This window comes from Phocoena sinus, chromosome 18 (genome assembly GCF_008692025.1).
Source record: "Phocoena sinus isolate mPhoSin1 chromosome 18, mPhoSin1.pri, whole genome shotgun sequence".
NCBI lineage: Eukaryota > Metazoa > Chordata > Mammalia > Artiodactyla > Phocoenidae > Phocoena > Phocoena sinus.
In genome coordinates, this window is record NC_045780.1 from 15,869,363 (window position 1) to 15,886,214 (window position 16,852).

The 16,852-nt window shown below is 47.6% G+C and overlaps 1 protein-coding gene across 1 annotated transcript in view; it reads left to right on the forward strand.

The window, feature by feature from the left end:
• The window catches only part of ATP7B (ATPase copper transporting beta), a 75,569-nt gene that overhangs the window by 29,770 nt on the left and 28,947 nt on the right, over nt 1-16,852 (forward strand). The window contains 3 exon segments of the mRNA XM_032611250.1: nt 7,789-8,977; nt 14,575-14,832; nt 16,577-16,740. Coding sequence (XP_032467141.1) covers nt 7,789-8,977; nt 14,575-14,832; nt 16,577-16,740 — 1,611 coding nt within the window.

Consider the following 16,852-nt stretch of genomic DNA (forward strand, 5'->3'; position numbering starts at 1 on the left):
CAGCAGGGCTGGGGGTGGCCCTGCGGCCAGAGGTCAGGCTGGAGCCCACACAGTCCAGGCACACTGTGCGCCCTCTTCGGTGTTTGAACTAATGCCTGAGTTTTGGCTTGTTTTTTCAGTAGACAAACTGTAAATAATTCTCACTGGAAGTTCTTTCTGGACCTTTGTGAGCCAGTGTTAAAGGACAGTTAGAAGGGGTTGAGGTGGGCGTGGGGGAATATATACACGAGTTTTAGTGATTAGTTCTTAAAAGTAAAACGATGGAGAATAACAAGTTCCCTGCCTACTTCCCCGGACCGCTTTTGAAGATCGAATGAGGCCATGTTTGTCTTCATAGTCAATCATTTTCAAACATTTATGGCACTAGCCTTTTAAGACCTCTTAGCATTCAGACCTCCCTGCAGAACTGGGATGGGCGTTATTGTTACCTCCTTTTACACCTAAGAAACCTGAGGCTTGGATTTGCTCAGCCAAGGCTGGAACTCCTACCCCAAACTGTCGGACATCCCTTCAAGAAGTTCACAACAAATCGGAATGGCCGATATTTAAACACATAGATGGGAAAACGTTCTTTAGAGGATAAAGCCATGTAGAAATATGTCATCTGTTCATCATTGCTGTCATCTTTATCACAATGATAATGTTATCGCTGCTTATGTCAGTGTGGTTTAACAAAACATTTTCTTCCTTGCCTTAGAGAAACTGAAAAACCACATTTGTTTTCTCGTATAAAAGTAGTACTTGGGCTTCCCTGGTGGCGCAGTGGTTGAGAGTCCGCCTGCCGATGCAGGGGACACGGGTTCGTGCCCCGGTCCATTAAGATCCCACATGCTGCGGAGTGGCTAGGCCCGTGAGCCATGGCCGCTGAACCTGTGCGTCCGGAGCCCGTGCTTCGTGGCGGGAGAGGCCACAACAGTGAGAGGCCCGTGTACCACAAAAAAAAAAAAAAAAAAAAAAAAAAGTAGTACTTGTCTGTTTTTTCATTCAGGTTTTACTAATTGGAAAGTATATACAGATAGTGAAAAATCAGAACGTCATAACTCACCCGTAGATAACCTCAATTTTATGTATTAATACCTAAGTATGTATTTGCTTAAATCTATGTAAGTACAGGTTTAACATGGGTACATTGATTCTTCTTCAGTGGAGGTCTTTCGGGGTCTTAGAGACCGACACCCATTTGCCTGGTGTGGTTTGGGTGGGATCTTTTTTTGAGTCAGTCACTTCTGAACCTTCTTCCCCGTGTATCTCTGAAGCTCAGAGAATTCTCAGATACGAATAGAGCAGAGGGACTTCCCTGGTGGCACAGTGGTTAAGAATCCACCTGCCATGGGTTCGATCCCTGGTCCAGGAAGATCCCACATGCCGTGGAGCAACTAAGCCCGTGCACCACAACTACTGAGCCTGCGCTCTAGAGCCCGTGAGCCACAACTACTGAAGCCTGTGTGCCTAGAGCCCGTGATCTGCAACAAGAGAAGCCACCGCAGTGAGAAGCCCATGCACTGCAACGAAGAGTAGCCCCCGCTCGCCACAACTAGAGAAAGCCCGGGCGCAGCAACGAAGACCCAACGCAGCCAAAAATAAATTAAATTTTAAAAAAAGGAAAAAAGAGAATAGAACAGATACTACGGGTTGCAGGCCAGGCCCAGACCCAGGCCGACCAGTGATTTTAGCCACACCCTCACCTCCATGCTGTGCTCACTCACCTGGATGTAGCCTGTTGTTACCTGATAGGTAGTGTTGGGGAGGAAGACGCTTCCCTCTACCTTTCTGGGTTCTTCTGGCTGGTCTAAGAATGAAGTTGACAAGAGACAGATTAACAGGAGAAAGTCAAACATAAGTTTAATAACATGAATACATGGGAGAGACCAAGAAAAATTAACTCACCAAGGTGGCCGAAGCCCACACCTTAAATAACATCCTCAGCCAAAGACAGAAGAGGATGTTGAGATGGGGAGAGTCAGTTAGGGGAAGTTACCAGGAAAAGCACAGTAAACAAGGGTGATTGTGGTACACATTTCAGTCATTTCCTTCTCCGTTGATAAATCGAGTTTCTAGAGATTTGGGCAGCCTCCTCTTCCAGGGACAGAGCGGGACATACCCTTACAAACGGAGATTTCCCTTACAAATATAAGTGTTTCTTACAAAAAGGCAATTCCTACTTGGTTTTCAGAGCCCTTTCAGTGTCTGCTGTTTACCAGAAAATAACTTGCTTAAGACAATATGCCAAAGAGATGCATTTTAGGGTGGTAAGTTCTGCTCCCCTGTAGTAGTATGTGGCTGTTTTTCTGTTTTCTTCATTTTGCTCTTCAGTATTGTAGTCTCTTCCCCAATTAACATGGCTAAAAAGAAAAAGTAACCTTCGAATTTCTTTTAAAAAAATAGAAAGCCTGCTGGACTTTGGGCTGGATTTAGATCCCAGCTCCGTTATTTAAATAACCTTGGATGAACCTCTGAGTCTGTTTCAGCAGTAAAATGGTGATAAGAATATCTACTTACAGAATTATCTTGAGCAGTAGGGATATGAAATGCCATCCTCATAAAGTAACGCCGAGAATCATTAACTACTTGCTACTATTGGGTCTTTGTGCATATGAAAAAATCAGGACCTTTCTGTATTTTGAATTCCATGAAAGTTCAGGTGTATAGGGTTGTATGGGGTGGAGGTTATATACTGGAAAAGTTGCAGGCACGTATAATATTTTTGCCTCATAAGTTGTTAAGGGTGTTCCATATCCTTCAAAGTGAAAGAAGTCGGGCTTCCCTGGTGGCACAGTGGTTGGGGGTCCGCCTGCCGATGCAGGGGACACGGGTTCATGCCCCGGTCTGGGAGGATCCCACATGCCGCGGAGCGGCTGGGCCCGTGAGCCATGGCCGCTGGGCCTGTGCATCTGGAGCCTGTGCTCCGCGACGGGAAAGGCCACAACAGTGAGGGGCCCGCGTACCGCAAAAAAAACAAAAAGAAAAACAAAGTGAAAGAAGTCTCAGGATAAGTGGGTGAGTGGTATCCAGTTTAAGGATGATGGGGATCCACCTGTAACTAAGAGAGCTCAGAAGTGGCTAGTGGTTCTTCCCTTGTACGTGTAGTAGCGTTGCTCTTTGATTTGTGATCACAGCCGTTTTCTACAAGGCATGTCATTTCTGGGCTTTGCAATTTTCAGTCTGGCTTTGAAAACGTTCATTAAAACATACCACCCCATTTCCAATTTCTTCATACTAGACTGGCTTCTCTTATTTTCCTTTCCTGGCTCCATCTTAGCAAATCAAGAGTTTATATACCTTTCCCTATCTTTTCGTTTAAAAGCCCTGGTACTCTCAGCAAATTCCATGTGACCAGGCCGCCTAGAGAGGTGGCAAAGAATTGCAATTCATTTTTGGATTCCTCTCTGGAATTACCCTCTTCTCTGGTGTTTCCAGGTGCTTCTCAACCTCATGCCTACCGTACTAATAGTTTATTGAAAATTCAAAAGCCAGCAGCCTGATGTTGGGCCTGCAGAAGAAGTCCCCGGTGTTTGTCCTCAAGGAGTGTATAATTTAGTGGGACGTAGACAACACTGGGAATTCTACCACGTTTTCCCTGGACACACAGTCTGTACCCTGGGCCCACTCTCCAATGTCCATTGCTTCTGATGAGCCCTTAAACCTAGACATGTTTGTTTCTTTGAACTCAGTAGGGGAGTTTTTCCCCACCCCAGAGATTGTCTTCATTGAAGAACGGAATTAAAAGCACAGTATGTGTGTACACTTAAAAACGATCCAGATACCCGACAACTGTTATGAGATTGCTCCTAAACCAACAGGTACGCTGGTGTTTCATAAAGTTATGTTATTTGCAAAGCTTTGTCTTCTGTAACTGCTTGTCTTTAGAAGCCTGCCTGTGTAGAAGGGAGACCTCTGAGTATTATTTGCTACAAACAAATAGCTTCCAACACTTCTGCAGACTCCTTTAGCAGGAACATAGAATCGATAATCCAGGGATTAAGAGCCAGCTTTGTGGCTTGGGTTTGGTGAGTTGTAGCTCGACCTGGGACCAAGAAACATAAGTTGGGTAGTAAATCATTAGGGATTTGTTTTTCCAACAGACTGGGTGATTGAGAGTTATGTCTTATAAGGAGGTAATTTCTGCTTTACTAAGATACTGTATTGAAGTATCTAAATATCTTTAGAATATCTTCTTAGTTTTTCCTGTATCTTTTTTTTTTTTGGTCATACCACGTGGCATGCAGGCTGTTAGTTCCCGGACCAGGGATTGAACCCAGGCCCCCTGCAGTGGAAGTGCACAGTCTTAACCACAGTTTTTCCCCCTGACCTGCAACTTTTTTCAGTTAAATACGTATTTAATTCATACCAGTTACAATCAAGTCACTGCTGTGGATCTCCTTTATTCTCACATTATTTTAACTTAATGTTTAAATTAATTATGTTTTAGAATTCGGTAACACGTGTACATTGTACAGTAAGTTGTACAGTGAAAAGTAACTCTTCCTTCCCACTCCTCTACCCCAGCTGCCTGACCCCTTCAGCTGCCCAGTCCACAAACTCTGTGCCAGCTTCTTATATGTTCTTCCAAAGGTAACTCCATACATGCATAAACATCTGCGTGTGTCATATTCTTTTTCTCTCACAAACAGTGCTAGCATGCTGTGATAGACTTATTTTGGTGGTCCTCCTGTGGTCCTCCCAGTGAACTCCACTTCCTTGTATGTAAGCACTTATGTAATTCTCTTCCTTATTGACTGAGCTTGGCCACGTGACTGGCTTTGGACAATGGTGGATTAGCAGGTGTGATGCAAGCAGAGGCTTGCTAAGTGCTTGCACACTGGGACTTGTTCTCTGTGAATGCTAACTACTGTGACACTCCCTCTCAGAACCCAGAAACCCCCAACAGTGAGGCACCCAGCCTAGCCATGTGCAGAGGCTACATGGAAGAGAGCCAAGGTCCCTGCCAACAGCAGCCACCATCAACCTGCCAGCCATGTGATGAATGAGCCACCTTCTTGCAAGTGGGACCTCCAGCCCCATTCAGCCACCCCAGAGATGAGCTTTACCTGCCAAACCCTGTCCAAGTTGAAAAACTGTGAGCTGTCATCATAAGCCACTAAGTTTGGTTTGTCTTGAGCAGCAGATAACCGAAATACTAGATGCACTATATATTCTTTTTTCTTGTAAAAGATTTATCTATTATTTATTTATTTAACTTATTTTTGGCCGTTTTGGGTCTTGGTTTCAGCACGCAGGATCTTCGTTGAGGCATGCGGGATCTGTCGTTGTGGTGCGTGGGCTTTTCTCTAGTTACGGCATGCAGGTTTTCTTTTCTCTAGTTTGCGGCTCACAGGCTCTAGTTGAGGCACACAACCTCAGTAGTTGTGGTGCATGGGCTTAGTGGCCCCGTGGCATGTGGGATCTTAGTTCCCTGACCAGGGATCGAACGCTAGTCCCCTGCATTGTAAAATGAATTCTTTACCACTGGACCACCAGGGAAGTTCCTAGATGTGCTGTATATTCTGTGCCTTGCTTTTTTCACTGAACTATATATTAGATACCAGTCTATTTCACTGTTTATAGAGTTGCCTCGTTCTTTTTAAGAGCTAGATAGTATTCCATTGTACATTTGTGCAGTAATTTATCAGCGTCTACTGATGGACATTTATGTTGTTTTCAATCCGTTGTAGCATCTAATATCTTTGTTGCATGCTTCCTTTTGCATGCAAACAAATACATTTATTGCCTAAATTCTTAGAGAGTCACTGGGTCAAAGAATATGTGAATTTGTTATTTTAATAGATATTGCCAAGTTGCCCTCCCAAGAGGTAACATTCCCACTAACCCTGGGGAATGAGTCAGTGGGTGCCAACTTGAATGGTGAAGACCATGTCAACCTCACATGTGAGGTGGGAATGTTATATTTCTCCTTTAATGTTGCTTTTCATATATTGAGAAGCCATTTGCATTTCCTTTTTGATGAACTGCCTTCTTTTTTCTGTTGGAATGTTGGCCTTTTTCTTTTTCGAAGGAGCTCTTTATATATTAAAGGAATTAGCTTTTAATTTGCTTAAGGTGAAAGCAAGTCTTCTTTTTCTCTCGGTTTATCTTCTGCCTTGGTTTGAAGAATTTGTTTTCTTCTTATTGTGGTTAAATATACCAAACTTTTATTTTATAGCTTCTGGATTTTCTTGCTTTTGTTTTGTCATATTTAGGCTTTCCCTACTCTGAGATTATAATAGATATTCTCCTGTGTCTTCATCTAGTACTTTTATTATTTCGCTTTTTACGTCTTCATCTTTGATCCGTCTGAATTGTCTTCTGATATATAGATTCCAAATTTATATTTTTCCAAATAGGTTTCCCAGGTGTCTACCCAGTCATCCGTTAATACTGTTATGCTATATCATCCTTATCATATACATTTCTGTATTTACACCATAGATAATTTCAGTATGTTTTTGAATCCATCAGATTTTTGAGTTACTGTCTCATAAATTACTTAATTATCCCTTTTTCTCTATTTTAAAATATTTTTTAAAACTCCTTATAATTATTAATCCCAAACTAGCTTGTGATTTCCTCTGTGGATATACAAATGAATATTTATAGTCTGTTTTAAAAGTTATGTAAACTTCCATCTTGTGAAGCTGCTCAAAATCTGAAGTTGGAAAGATAAGCATTTTATGCACAGGGACAGAGAAGATCAATCCATGTAATCGAGCTTCAGCTGAAGATGAGTAGGCTTGTGTAGGTGTCGAGGGACATGCTTTTTTATCCGTTGCCATATACAAAGGCCTGTGCCCAAATGCCTGAAGCAGGTAATAGCACTGGTATAAAAACTATATCTAGTTAAGAGAGTGGTGAGGCTGGGACCCTGCAAAAGGGAAGTTTTGTTAACAGAATGGCTGAGGCCACATCATGAGAAGACATCAGGAAACTACACTTGAGCTGTGATACGCTAAGAAAATGAATCCGTTTAATTTGGTGAAGCACGTGTCGTTTTTAGGTAATGTCTACAGCGGCCCTGAGCACCCGGCGGGGCAGGGACTCAGCCGAGGCAGAACAAGGCAAGTGCCTTGTTCAGCCCAACTTCCTGTTCTTCCAGCTTTCCCCCTCCCCCTCCTCTTGGTCCCCTTGGCACTGCTGTGCTCACTTCCGTGGCTCAAGGGGCGTCCTTCAAGACCTTTTTTCATAGGCACTGTGGTCTGGCCCCATGCGCTGGGAGGTCTGCATTTGGAACATGTGCCTTATGGCTATTAAGTCTAACCCCTGCTAAGAGAATGAGATGGACACCCCTAGAAAGAGATGCAGAATTAGGGTGTGGCCTATTCTGTGTATTTGCATTCCAGCAGGATGTCCAGAGTTTAAGCTGAAAGGACCAAGTCCAGTGGGGAGATTTCAGGTGTCAGCTGGAGTCGGGAAGGTCTCGTGGGACTTGTGCCCTTCTGCTGCGGGCTGCTGTGCTCTCTGCCTCTGTCATAGGCCTGCCATGCTTGTTCTGTGCGGGTCAGCCCCGTCGTGCTCTCCTTTCCCACAGAAACCTTCATGCCTTCTACCAAGGTGGGCAGTTGACTTCTGGGTTCAGAATCACAGAAAGTCAGAGCTAGAAGGAACCCCTCTGAACCCTTTCATATGATAAGTAATGTCTTTACAGATTTCCTCCCCTTTTTTAATGTTCTCATACTCTTGGGATGTTTGGACACCAGTGGTATTGTTTTCCATTTTCTCAGTGCCACACAAGCTGGGAGATTTTAGAAAATGTTTAGTTTTAAGGATAAAAAATGTTCTTTCTCTTCCTTTTAGATCCTGCCTAAGCTTTCCTGGCCTGCTCAAGCCTGGGAGCCAACGATGAAGCAGAGTTTTGCCTTTGACAACAATGGCTACGAGCACGGCCTGGATGGCGTGCACCCCTCTCAGACGGCCACCGGCACCATCAGCATCGTGGGCATGACCTGCCAGTCGTGTGTGAAGTCCATCGAGGGCAGGGTGTCTAGTCTGAAAGGCATCGTTAGCGTTAAGGTTTCCCTGGAGCAGGGCAGCGCCATGGTGAGGTACATGCCCTCGGTCCTGAGCCTGCCTCAGGTTTGCTGTCAGATTGAGGACATGGGCTTCCAGGCCACTGTGGCGGAGGGAAAGGCTGCCTCCCGGCCATCCAGGTTCTCGCCCGCCCTGGAGGCTGTGGTCAAGCTTCGGGTGGAGGGCATGACCTGCCAGTCCTGCGTCAGCTCCATAGAAGGCAAGATCGGGAAACTGCAGGGCGTCGTGAGGGTCCGCGTCTCGCTCAGCAACCAGGAGGCAGTCATCACTTACCAGCCTTACCTCATCCAACCCCAAGACCTCAGGGACCACGTGAACGACATGGGGTTTGAAGCCATCATCAAGAACAAGGTGGCCCCCGTGAGCCTGGGACCTATTGACATCAGGCAGCTCCAGCGCATCCACCCAAAGGCCCCTCAGGCTTCCCTTAACCAGAATGGCAATAACTCAGAGACCTCGGGGAGCCAGGGGGTGCCCCTGTATCTGAGAGTGGATGGAATGCACTGTAAGTCTTGTGTCCTGAACATTGAAGAAAATATTGGCCAGCAGCCAGGGGTTCAGAGTATCCAAGTGTCCCTGGAGAACAGGACTGCCCAAGTCCAGTACGACCCTTCCCGCATCTCCCCAGGGACCCTGCAGAGGGCCATTGAGGCTCTGCCACCTGGCAACTTTAAAGTCTCTCTACCCGATGGAGCGGAAGGGAGTGGGACAGACACCAGGAGCCCCCAGGCGCCCGGCGTGCGCTGTGCTGCAGTGCTGGCCATCGCTGGCATGACCTGCGAGTCCTGCGTCCAGTCCATCGAGGGCCTGGTTTCCCAGAGGGAGGGAGTGCAGCGTATCTCAGTGTCTTTGGCTGAAGGGACAGGAACGGTTCTCTACGATCCATCTCTAACTCACCCAGCAGAACTCCGAGCTGCGGTGGAGGACATGGGATTTGAGGCCTCCGTCCTGGCTGGTACGTGGTTGATGCTAAGTTCCTTGGATTTTTAGCTTCTTTTCTGAAGAGAACACTGATTCTGTGTTCTTTTTTTTTTTTAATTATTATTTTTGGCTGTGTTGGGTCTTCGTTGCTGCTCATGGGCTTTCTCTAGTTGTGGCGAGCGGGGGCTACTCTTCGTTGCAGTGCACAGGCTCTGGGAGCATGGGCTTCAGTAGTTGCAGCGCGTAGGCTCAGTAGTTGTGGCGAGCGGGCTTCACTAGTTGTGGTGCACGGGCTCTAGAGCGCAGGCTCAGTAGTTGTGGTGCACGGGCTTAGTTGCTCCGTGGCATGTGGGATCTTCCCGGACCAGAGCTAGAACCCGTGTCCCCTGTATTGGCAGGCAGATTCTTAACCACTGCGCCACCAGGGAAGCCCCTGTGTTCTTTTTAAAAAGAGTACTTTGGGAACACCTGGCCCTTCTCTCTCCAAAGGAAACATCATCATTTGCTCTGAGATTTCTCTGCTAAACAAAATAGAATAATAAAGACAACAGGACCCTGGTCTCACCACCTGGAGCCCATTCTGTTGAAAGTGGGAAAGAAGGGAAGGATATGATGATGGTTTCCCTTCCCACCCACCCCTGACCATGGCTGTGAGAAGAGGGGGTGTATGACAGCCTTCCCAAAGCGAGGTGCCCACATACCTTGATGCCACGTCACTAGACAGTTTCCAGGGTGGTGGCTGTCCCCAGGTCCCCTCCCATTGACCCGCCAACCACTCACTTGTCCGTTTCCTTCACTCGGGAGCCCAGCAAGTTGTCTTAGCGTCTTTCGTGTTTCTGCCCCTCACCAGGTCTGTGTGAGCTGTGGGCTGCTGAGCAGCGAGGTACCTTCCCCCACCCCCACCCCAAGAACTTATGTGGTAGTAGGGAGGGGGAGACCAGACGGGGCAGCAGGTGTGAGCCCTGTGAGGGGGAAGGGGGGCTTCTAGGGAGGGCTCCCTCTGGGGGTGGGGTGGGAGTGAGCCAGTGAGCCATGGGAGGTGGCAGAAACACGGCCGGGCCCCCTGTCCTGCCCCTCATGGCTGACTCCCACTCACTCCCCCCCGCCCTGAGGAGCCCTTCCTAGGCCCCTGCACCATCCACCCCCAAGGGGAGCGGGTGAGCCATGTGGAGTGACTGGGCCCCATTCTGGGCTTTGTCTTTGTACGAAGTTTCAGGAAGGAGATTTGTTTTGTTTTGTTTTTTAAAACAAAAATCAATAAGGAAACTAGAACGGTAAATCCTGTACTCAGAAGCTAAGACATGTAGTATGTAGTCGCCATCTGCTATATTTGTATAAGGTTTAAAGTCTTAAAACAGTGGAATCAGGTTATCAGCAGTAAAAAGAAATTTGCATTGAACTACATAATGCAGAATAATTGAACTTGACTACGTAAACCTGGAGAGAAAACAGGGATTTTTATTAGCCAGAATTATGTTTTTATTAGCCAGAATGAGAATTATGTTTAGCCCAAGAGGTATTTAGGGAACCAGATTTAGCAAATAAAAATACAGGACAGGCTCCCCTGGTGGCGCAGTGGTTGAGAGTCCGCCTGCCGATGCAGGGGACGCGGGTTCGTGCCCTGGTCCGGGAAGATCCCACATGCCGTGGAGCAGCTAGGCCCATGAGCCATGGCCGCTGAGCCTGCGCGTCTGGAGCCTGTGCTCCGCAATGGGAGAGGCCACAACAGTGAGAGGCCCGCGTACTGCAAAAAAAAAAATACAGGATACCTAGTTAAGTTTGAATTTCAGATAAACAGTGAGTAACATTTTAATATTAGTATGTCCTGTGCAGTATTTGAGACATACTAAAACATTACTGTTTATCTGAAATTCAATTTTACCTGGATGTCCTGTATTTTACCTGGCAGTCTTAATTTAGGATAAACCATAAGTGTGCTGGTGACTGTCTTTTATAGCCACTTAAATACGAAAAAGGCATTACTTGTATTTGGTCGGTCATTCTGGATTGACCAGGGGCTCCTTGAGGACTGTCTTCAAACCATGTGATTTGTTTCTCCTTTGACTCCGCAGCACCCAGCACACAGTAGGTGTTTGTGAAGGAAACGAAGGAGAAAGGAAATAATGGGCTGGGACAGGCAGGGTCTCAGGTCAGCTGATGGAGGGAACTCTTGAGAGAGATCCCAGAGCTGAAAAACCAAACAGGAACTGGGAGGGAAAACAGGAAATTAAAAAACAGGAAAACCACCCACAGATGGGAGGGTCTGAGGGAAGGCAGGTGTTTAGTTTACACGAGCCCAGGGGCTGAGCTTGCCTGGTGGGAACTGGCCAAGGGCAAGGCTATGGCAGGAGCCGGGGCCCCGGTGGAGGGATGGCAAACACTTGGGTCCTCCTCCTTTCTGTCCTGTTGTTTCCTGTTTGTTACCTCCATGTGCCAAATTTAATCAGAAACCAGTTGACAAGGGAGCCTGGGAAAAGTGGTTTGCAGGGGTCAGCCCCTTGGTAGTGAAGCAGGGGGAAGGAGGGAGGGAAAGGATCTGAGAGCATACGGGCAAGAGACAGGCATTGAATTTCCGTCCCTTACTTGACAGCTAAAGTACATTTAGACCTGGTTGTAGAAGGCAGCTGTTACTTGTTCACTTATTTGCATGGTAAGTAGTTTTTGAATGGATGAATGGATGGATGGATGGGATACATGAATACAAAGTGAGGAAAATTCACCTGTTACGTACAGCATGTTCCTCTCACCCTCATAAGTGAGTGATGTCACTTTCAGGGCACGGTTCCCTCACCCCTGCACGTGCTGGGGGTCTTCTGGGGCCCGGGTCCTGTGCCAGCTGCCGTGAAGTGCTCAGTGGCAGTCCAGCACCCGCCCACAGCAGTTCACACTCTCCCAGGGAAGCAGGTGACAGAGGCCCCTTGTATCATCCAAGGCAGGTTAGAATAAATGTTGTAGCAAGGAAGGTGTAGGTCAGATGCTTTTGGGATTCAGAAGAGGAGAGAATCCAATACCCGCTTGTGGGGCTCCTAAGGACATGATGTAGGGGTGACCATGGAGTTGGGCGTGGATAGGATTTAAGAATAGGTAGGATCTGAACAGGCAGGAAAGGGCAGGACTGCACGCCAGGCGGAGGAGACAGGCCAGCACCCTGGCGCAGGCTACCGTCCTCTGCTCCTGGATCCTGGAAGGGGGTCCAAACTGGTCTCCCTGCTTCCTGCCTTCCAGCCCGGTCCCCAACCAGCTTTCACAGCGATCCTGTCGCGCTGCTGACCCTCCTGGCCCATCCCGTCTTGTATTGTGAGTGGAAGAGTCCTCATGGTGGTCCCTAAGCCGCTCCCTCACCCACCACCTTTCTAGCCCTGACTCAGTTCCTCTTACCAGGCTTGTTCTCACCTCAGGGTTTGTACTTGCTGTCCCCTGTGTCTGGAATGCTCTCCCTGCAAATGCACACAGTGTTCTTCATTTCATAGCTGCTCATCCGGACTTTTCCCAGAGCCTATATCATTTTTATATAGAAATATATAGGTTTGTATCATACATAGTTTTGTAATCTCTTTTTCGCCCTGTGACTTATCATAAACATAACTTACGGGTCCATCCGTGTGTCTGCAGTACTGTGTTCAGCGGCCGCATGGCATCCCAGCATATGGGTGTACCATAACTTCGTTTCCTCTTTATTTTTCCCATCTATTTTGTGTGGATGTCGTTGTAAATAATACTGATAGGATTGTTGTGACTGTAAATACAATTGTCCGTGAAGACAGTCTTCAAACTACGTGATTTGTTTCTCCTTTGTGCACGTACTTAATTATTTCCTTGTGATAAATATCTGAAAGCATAATTGCTGGGTCACAGGGTATCAGCATTATTTCATTCCATCACAAATATTTATTGTGCCCCTACTAAGTGCCAAGCAATTAGAGGCACCGTTTTTGATAATACTGTCAAATAGATTTCCAGAAAGTCAAATCAATTTATATGCCCACCCGTAGTGTTGGCATAGGTGGATAAAGGACCCAGTAGCGTAGGCTTATTTGGGTTTTTGTTAATTTATTTAAACTTTTTTTTTAGCAATCTCCAGAAGCCCAGAATTTAGTTGAGTTCGACCTCAGTGTTGGAGGTCTAACGAATACTGCTGAAATTGTTGACAACAATATTTGGGTAGAAAGGCAAGTGAATCCAGGAGGTGGTGATGGACTGGAAAAAGAGGGAGGGGCTGGACAGGTGCAGGAGGGTTTGGTGGGGGTGGGAGCTAGAATGTTAAGAGCTGACATCCAAGGGGTGGTGTCATTTTGAAGAAGGACAAAGTCCAGGAGAGCAGACTTGTGCTGGGTGAGGTGATGGTCTCTGCATCCAGAAGGTGGAGGGCTGTAAGGCCAGAGCACTGGAGGGTCTTCGTCCATCAACTGCACTCTTAAAGTGAGTGGAAGTAGTTTCAGCACTTTCCAGAAAATGAGCTTCTATGTTTTGCAGCTGTGGACTTTGAAGTAAGGAGAGTTCATCATCAAATGATGTCATTTTTTCCTACATACTCTTCAAGGTATTTTGTGTCATCACAAAACTGTGACTTTTTGGAGTGATGAAATTTTCTGTATCTTGATCTGGTCGATGGTTAGTTACATTGGTCTATATATGCGTGGTGGGTGGAGTAATGGCCCCCAAAGATGTCTGCTCCCTGACCCCTGGTACTCGGTGGGGAAAGGAGAACTTTCATCATTGGAGCCGGACTACTGGAAGTCCAAATGGAAAGAAATTACCCTTGGCTATCAGCTCAGACCTACACGGAAGTTAACTTGAAGTATATCAGCGGCCTGAATGTGGAGGTTCATTTAAAATAACAGAGGTGCCAGGAGAACATGTCATGGATATTTTCAGCGTGGCGGTTGACACATCTATTAATAGAGCACAGGATGCACTCACCATTGAAGTTGGTTTAGTTGACTCTAAGTTGGGCTTCATGAACGTCAAGGACTTCTTTTATCAAAAGAAATACCGTTAGATGAGGGTGAGAAAGCAAACCACAGACTGGGAGCCAGTGTTTGCAGTGAGTACAGCTGACAAAGGGTTCCTGGCCAAAATGTATGTAGGACCTAGACAAAGGACGAGAAAAGGGCCAGCGACTCAATAGAGGTGTTTTGGGGCATTTTGATTCTCTTGGGGAGGGAGAGGACCTCTGTTAACCAGGATGTGGCCAGGTGTAGAAGCTCGATTCCCTGCTTCATACCTGAGGGGTTTGGGGCAAAGCATTTAATTTCTTGTAACTCTTTTCTTCACTTGTAAAATGGGGATGGTAGTAGTATTTGCCACAGGGCTATGTTAACAGTTAAAGGAGGCCAGACGTGTGCTTAGCAGGGTGCCTGGTGCGTTCTTACCACTGCTTTACCGTCATTGTCTCGTTAGAGCATTCGTCTACCCAGAACATTCCGTCCTTGCAGTATCGGCGTGTTTTCCTATGTATGGAATCGAGTGCCTCCGTCTGGTTGTGGAGAGGGAGAGACAGTGATGGAAACACCAACCCCCCTTTATCTTCTCCAGGAACTTTCATCTGAACATTGTCAAGCTTGAGCCTCCTGTTCCGGAAAAAAATTATCCATTCTTCTAATTTGAATGATTTGTGACATTCTATCCTAGAAAACTGTTCCAGCACCCACGCTGGGAACCACAGTGCTGGGAGCGCCACGGGGCACATGGCGGCTGGTGCACCTGTGTCCGTGCAGAACGGGACTCCCCAGCCTGGGGGTCTCCCTACAAACCACAACCCCGGCCTCGTGTCCAAGTCCCCTCGGGCCTCCGAAACCGTGGCCTCGCAGAAGTGCATTCTACAGGTCAGAGGCATGACCTGCGCGTCCTGTGTGTCCAACATAGAGAGGAACCTGCAGAAAGAAGCTGGTAAGAGGTCTCCACTGCGCCGAGCTGGGATGCTGCTGTGGATGGTAGCGTGTAGACTGCTGGAGGCCACGGTCAGCAACGTGGTGCGGTGTGCCCTTGGCACACGATGGCCTTGGGCGTCTCCACTGACTGCATTTATCGGGAGCCCTGATCATCTGGCAGCGGCTCATTGTGTGATAGGACAGATGTTTGTCTAATGTTCTGGGGCAGTTGGCGCTCTGCTCTTTAAGAAGTACTTAGTTTGAGATAAAATGGATTGCTGAGTAAGTTAGTCATGGGGAATCCAGTTTAAAGGTCAAGGTACTGTCATGGGTGGCCTCCCCAACTAGCTTGTCCTGGTAGTAGTCTGTGGTTTTCCCTTCCAAAGCCTCTTACGGTCAAACACATAAATAGCCTTCATTCTGTCCTGTTGTCATTGTAAATCATAGCGTGTTGCGGAAATGCCGAAGTTTTGTCCTCTAAACGACATTGCCAATCTGGTTTTTTTTTTTTTTTTTCCCCGGTACGCGGGCCTCTCACTGTTGTGGCCTCTCCCGTTGTGGAGCACAGGCTCCGGACGCGCAGGTTCAATGGCCATGGCTCACGGGCCCAGCCGCTCCGAGGCATGTGGGATCCTCCCAGACCGGGGCACGAACCTGTGTCCCCTGCATCGGCAGGCGGACTCCCAACCACTGCGCCACCAGGGAAGCCCACCAATCTGGTTTCTTAAAGCTGAGAGCGCAGCGAAAATCCTGTCCCAATTTTTTGTTTGGAAAATATCTTAACTGTGACTCTGCTGGCCTCCGGGGTCACCTTCTCTCTTCCTGTGGCTCCGTACGTGGGTCTTTCTGCTCCGGCTCAAGGATAACATGTTTCCCGCCTCCTGCTCATCAAGCCTGCAGCTTCCTGGAGCTCTAGAAGGTGGCTCTCAAACCAAGGTGTTCTAGGAGCTCCTCTGTCGCCTGTGGGCTGGCGGCTCAAAAGCTAACCTGTGTCTCACAGGGCCCATGATTCTCTTCCCGACTTGAATCCCTCATATTTATCCTTTATGACATTCTTTCTAAAGCACATCATTCCTTTCATTTATGTGAATGAACCTTTCTTTCCCCCTTAAACTAAACAACAGTGGTAGCAAGATAGTCCGCAGGATTTTTTTCATTCCTGAAAGTGATTAAAAACTGAAGAAGAGTATGGAAAACCACTTTTGAAAGTGATTTTTTTCTCCTGTGTCTGGAAGTGGAGAAAAAAGTACACCCGTTACGTGACAGCAGTTGCCTGCTGCAGACACTGTCCCTTGCTTTGAGGTGTGTGCCCGCACCTGTGTCCCCCAGAGCCTGCCTCAGAGCGGCGCCCGCCGGGCCAGCAGCATGGGCCGTGCCTGGGAGAGGGGCAGGCCTGCAGAACCTCACACCCTCCCCAGACCCACTGAATCAGCGTCTTTGCTTTAACCAGGGCCTAAGGTGAGTCATATGCCCAATAAAGTGTGAGAATCACCTGGGGAGCTTTAAAAAGGGGAAAAAAGATGCCTGGTATCCACCCTGAGAGATTTTGATTTAATTGGTCTGGGTTAAGAGTTAATCACCAGTCAGGTGATTGTTAAAAGCCCTCCCCCCTGCCCCCCACCCCAGGTGATCCTAATGCACAGCCAAGTGTGAGAACCACTGTTCTAGAAGCTTCTGGGGCAGAGGTTTTTCTTTGTTAGCTTATGTTGAATACATCATCCCCTGAGGCCTGGAGTGTTCCAGCTGTGCCCTGCTGGTTTCAGGGATTCTCTCTGTGCTGGTTGCGTTGATGGCTGGAAAGGCAGAGGTGAAGTATAACCCGGAAGTTATCCAGCCCCTGGAGATAGCGCAGCTCATCCAGGACCTGGGCTTCAAGGCAGAGGTGATGGAGGACTGCGCGGGCTCAGACGGCGACCTCGAGCTGATTGTAAGCGCAGCAGCTGGGCTGGAGCGGGGGCCAGGGGGTGCAGGCCTGAGACAGCCCACGGAGGCCTTCTGACGGCAACCGGGGTTGTGGTCAGGATGTTCCCCCTTCTTGC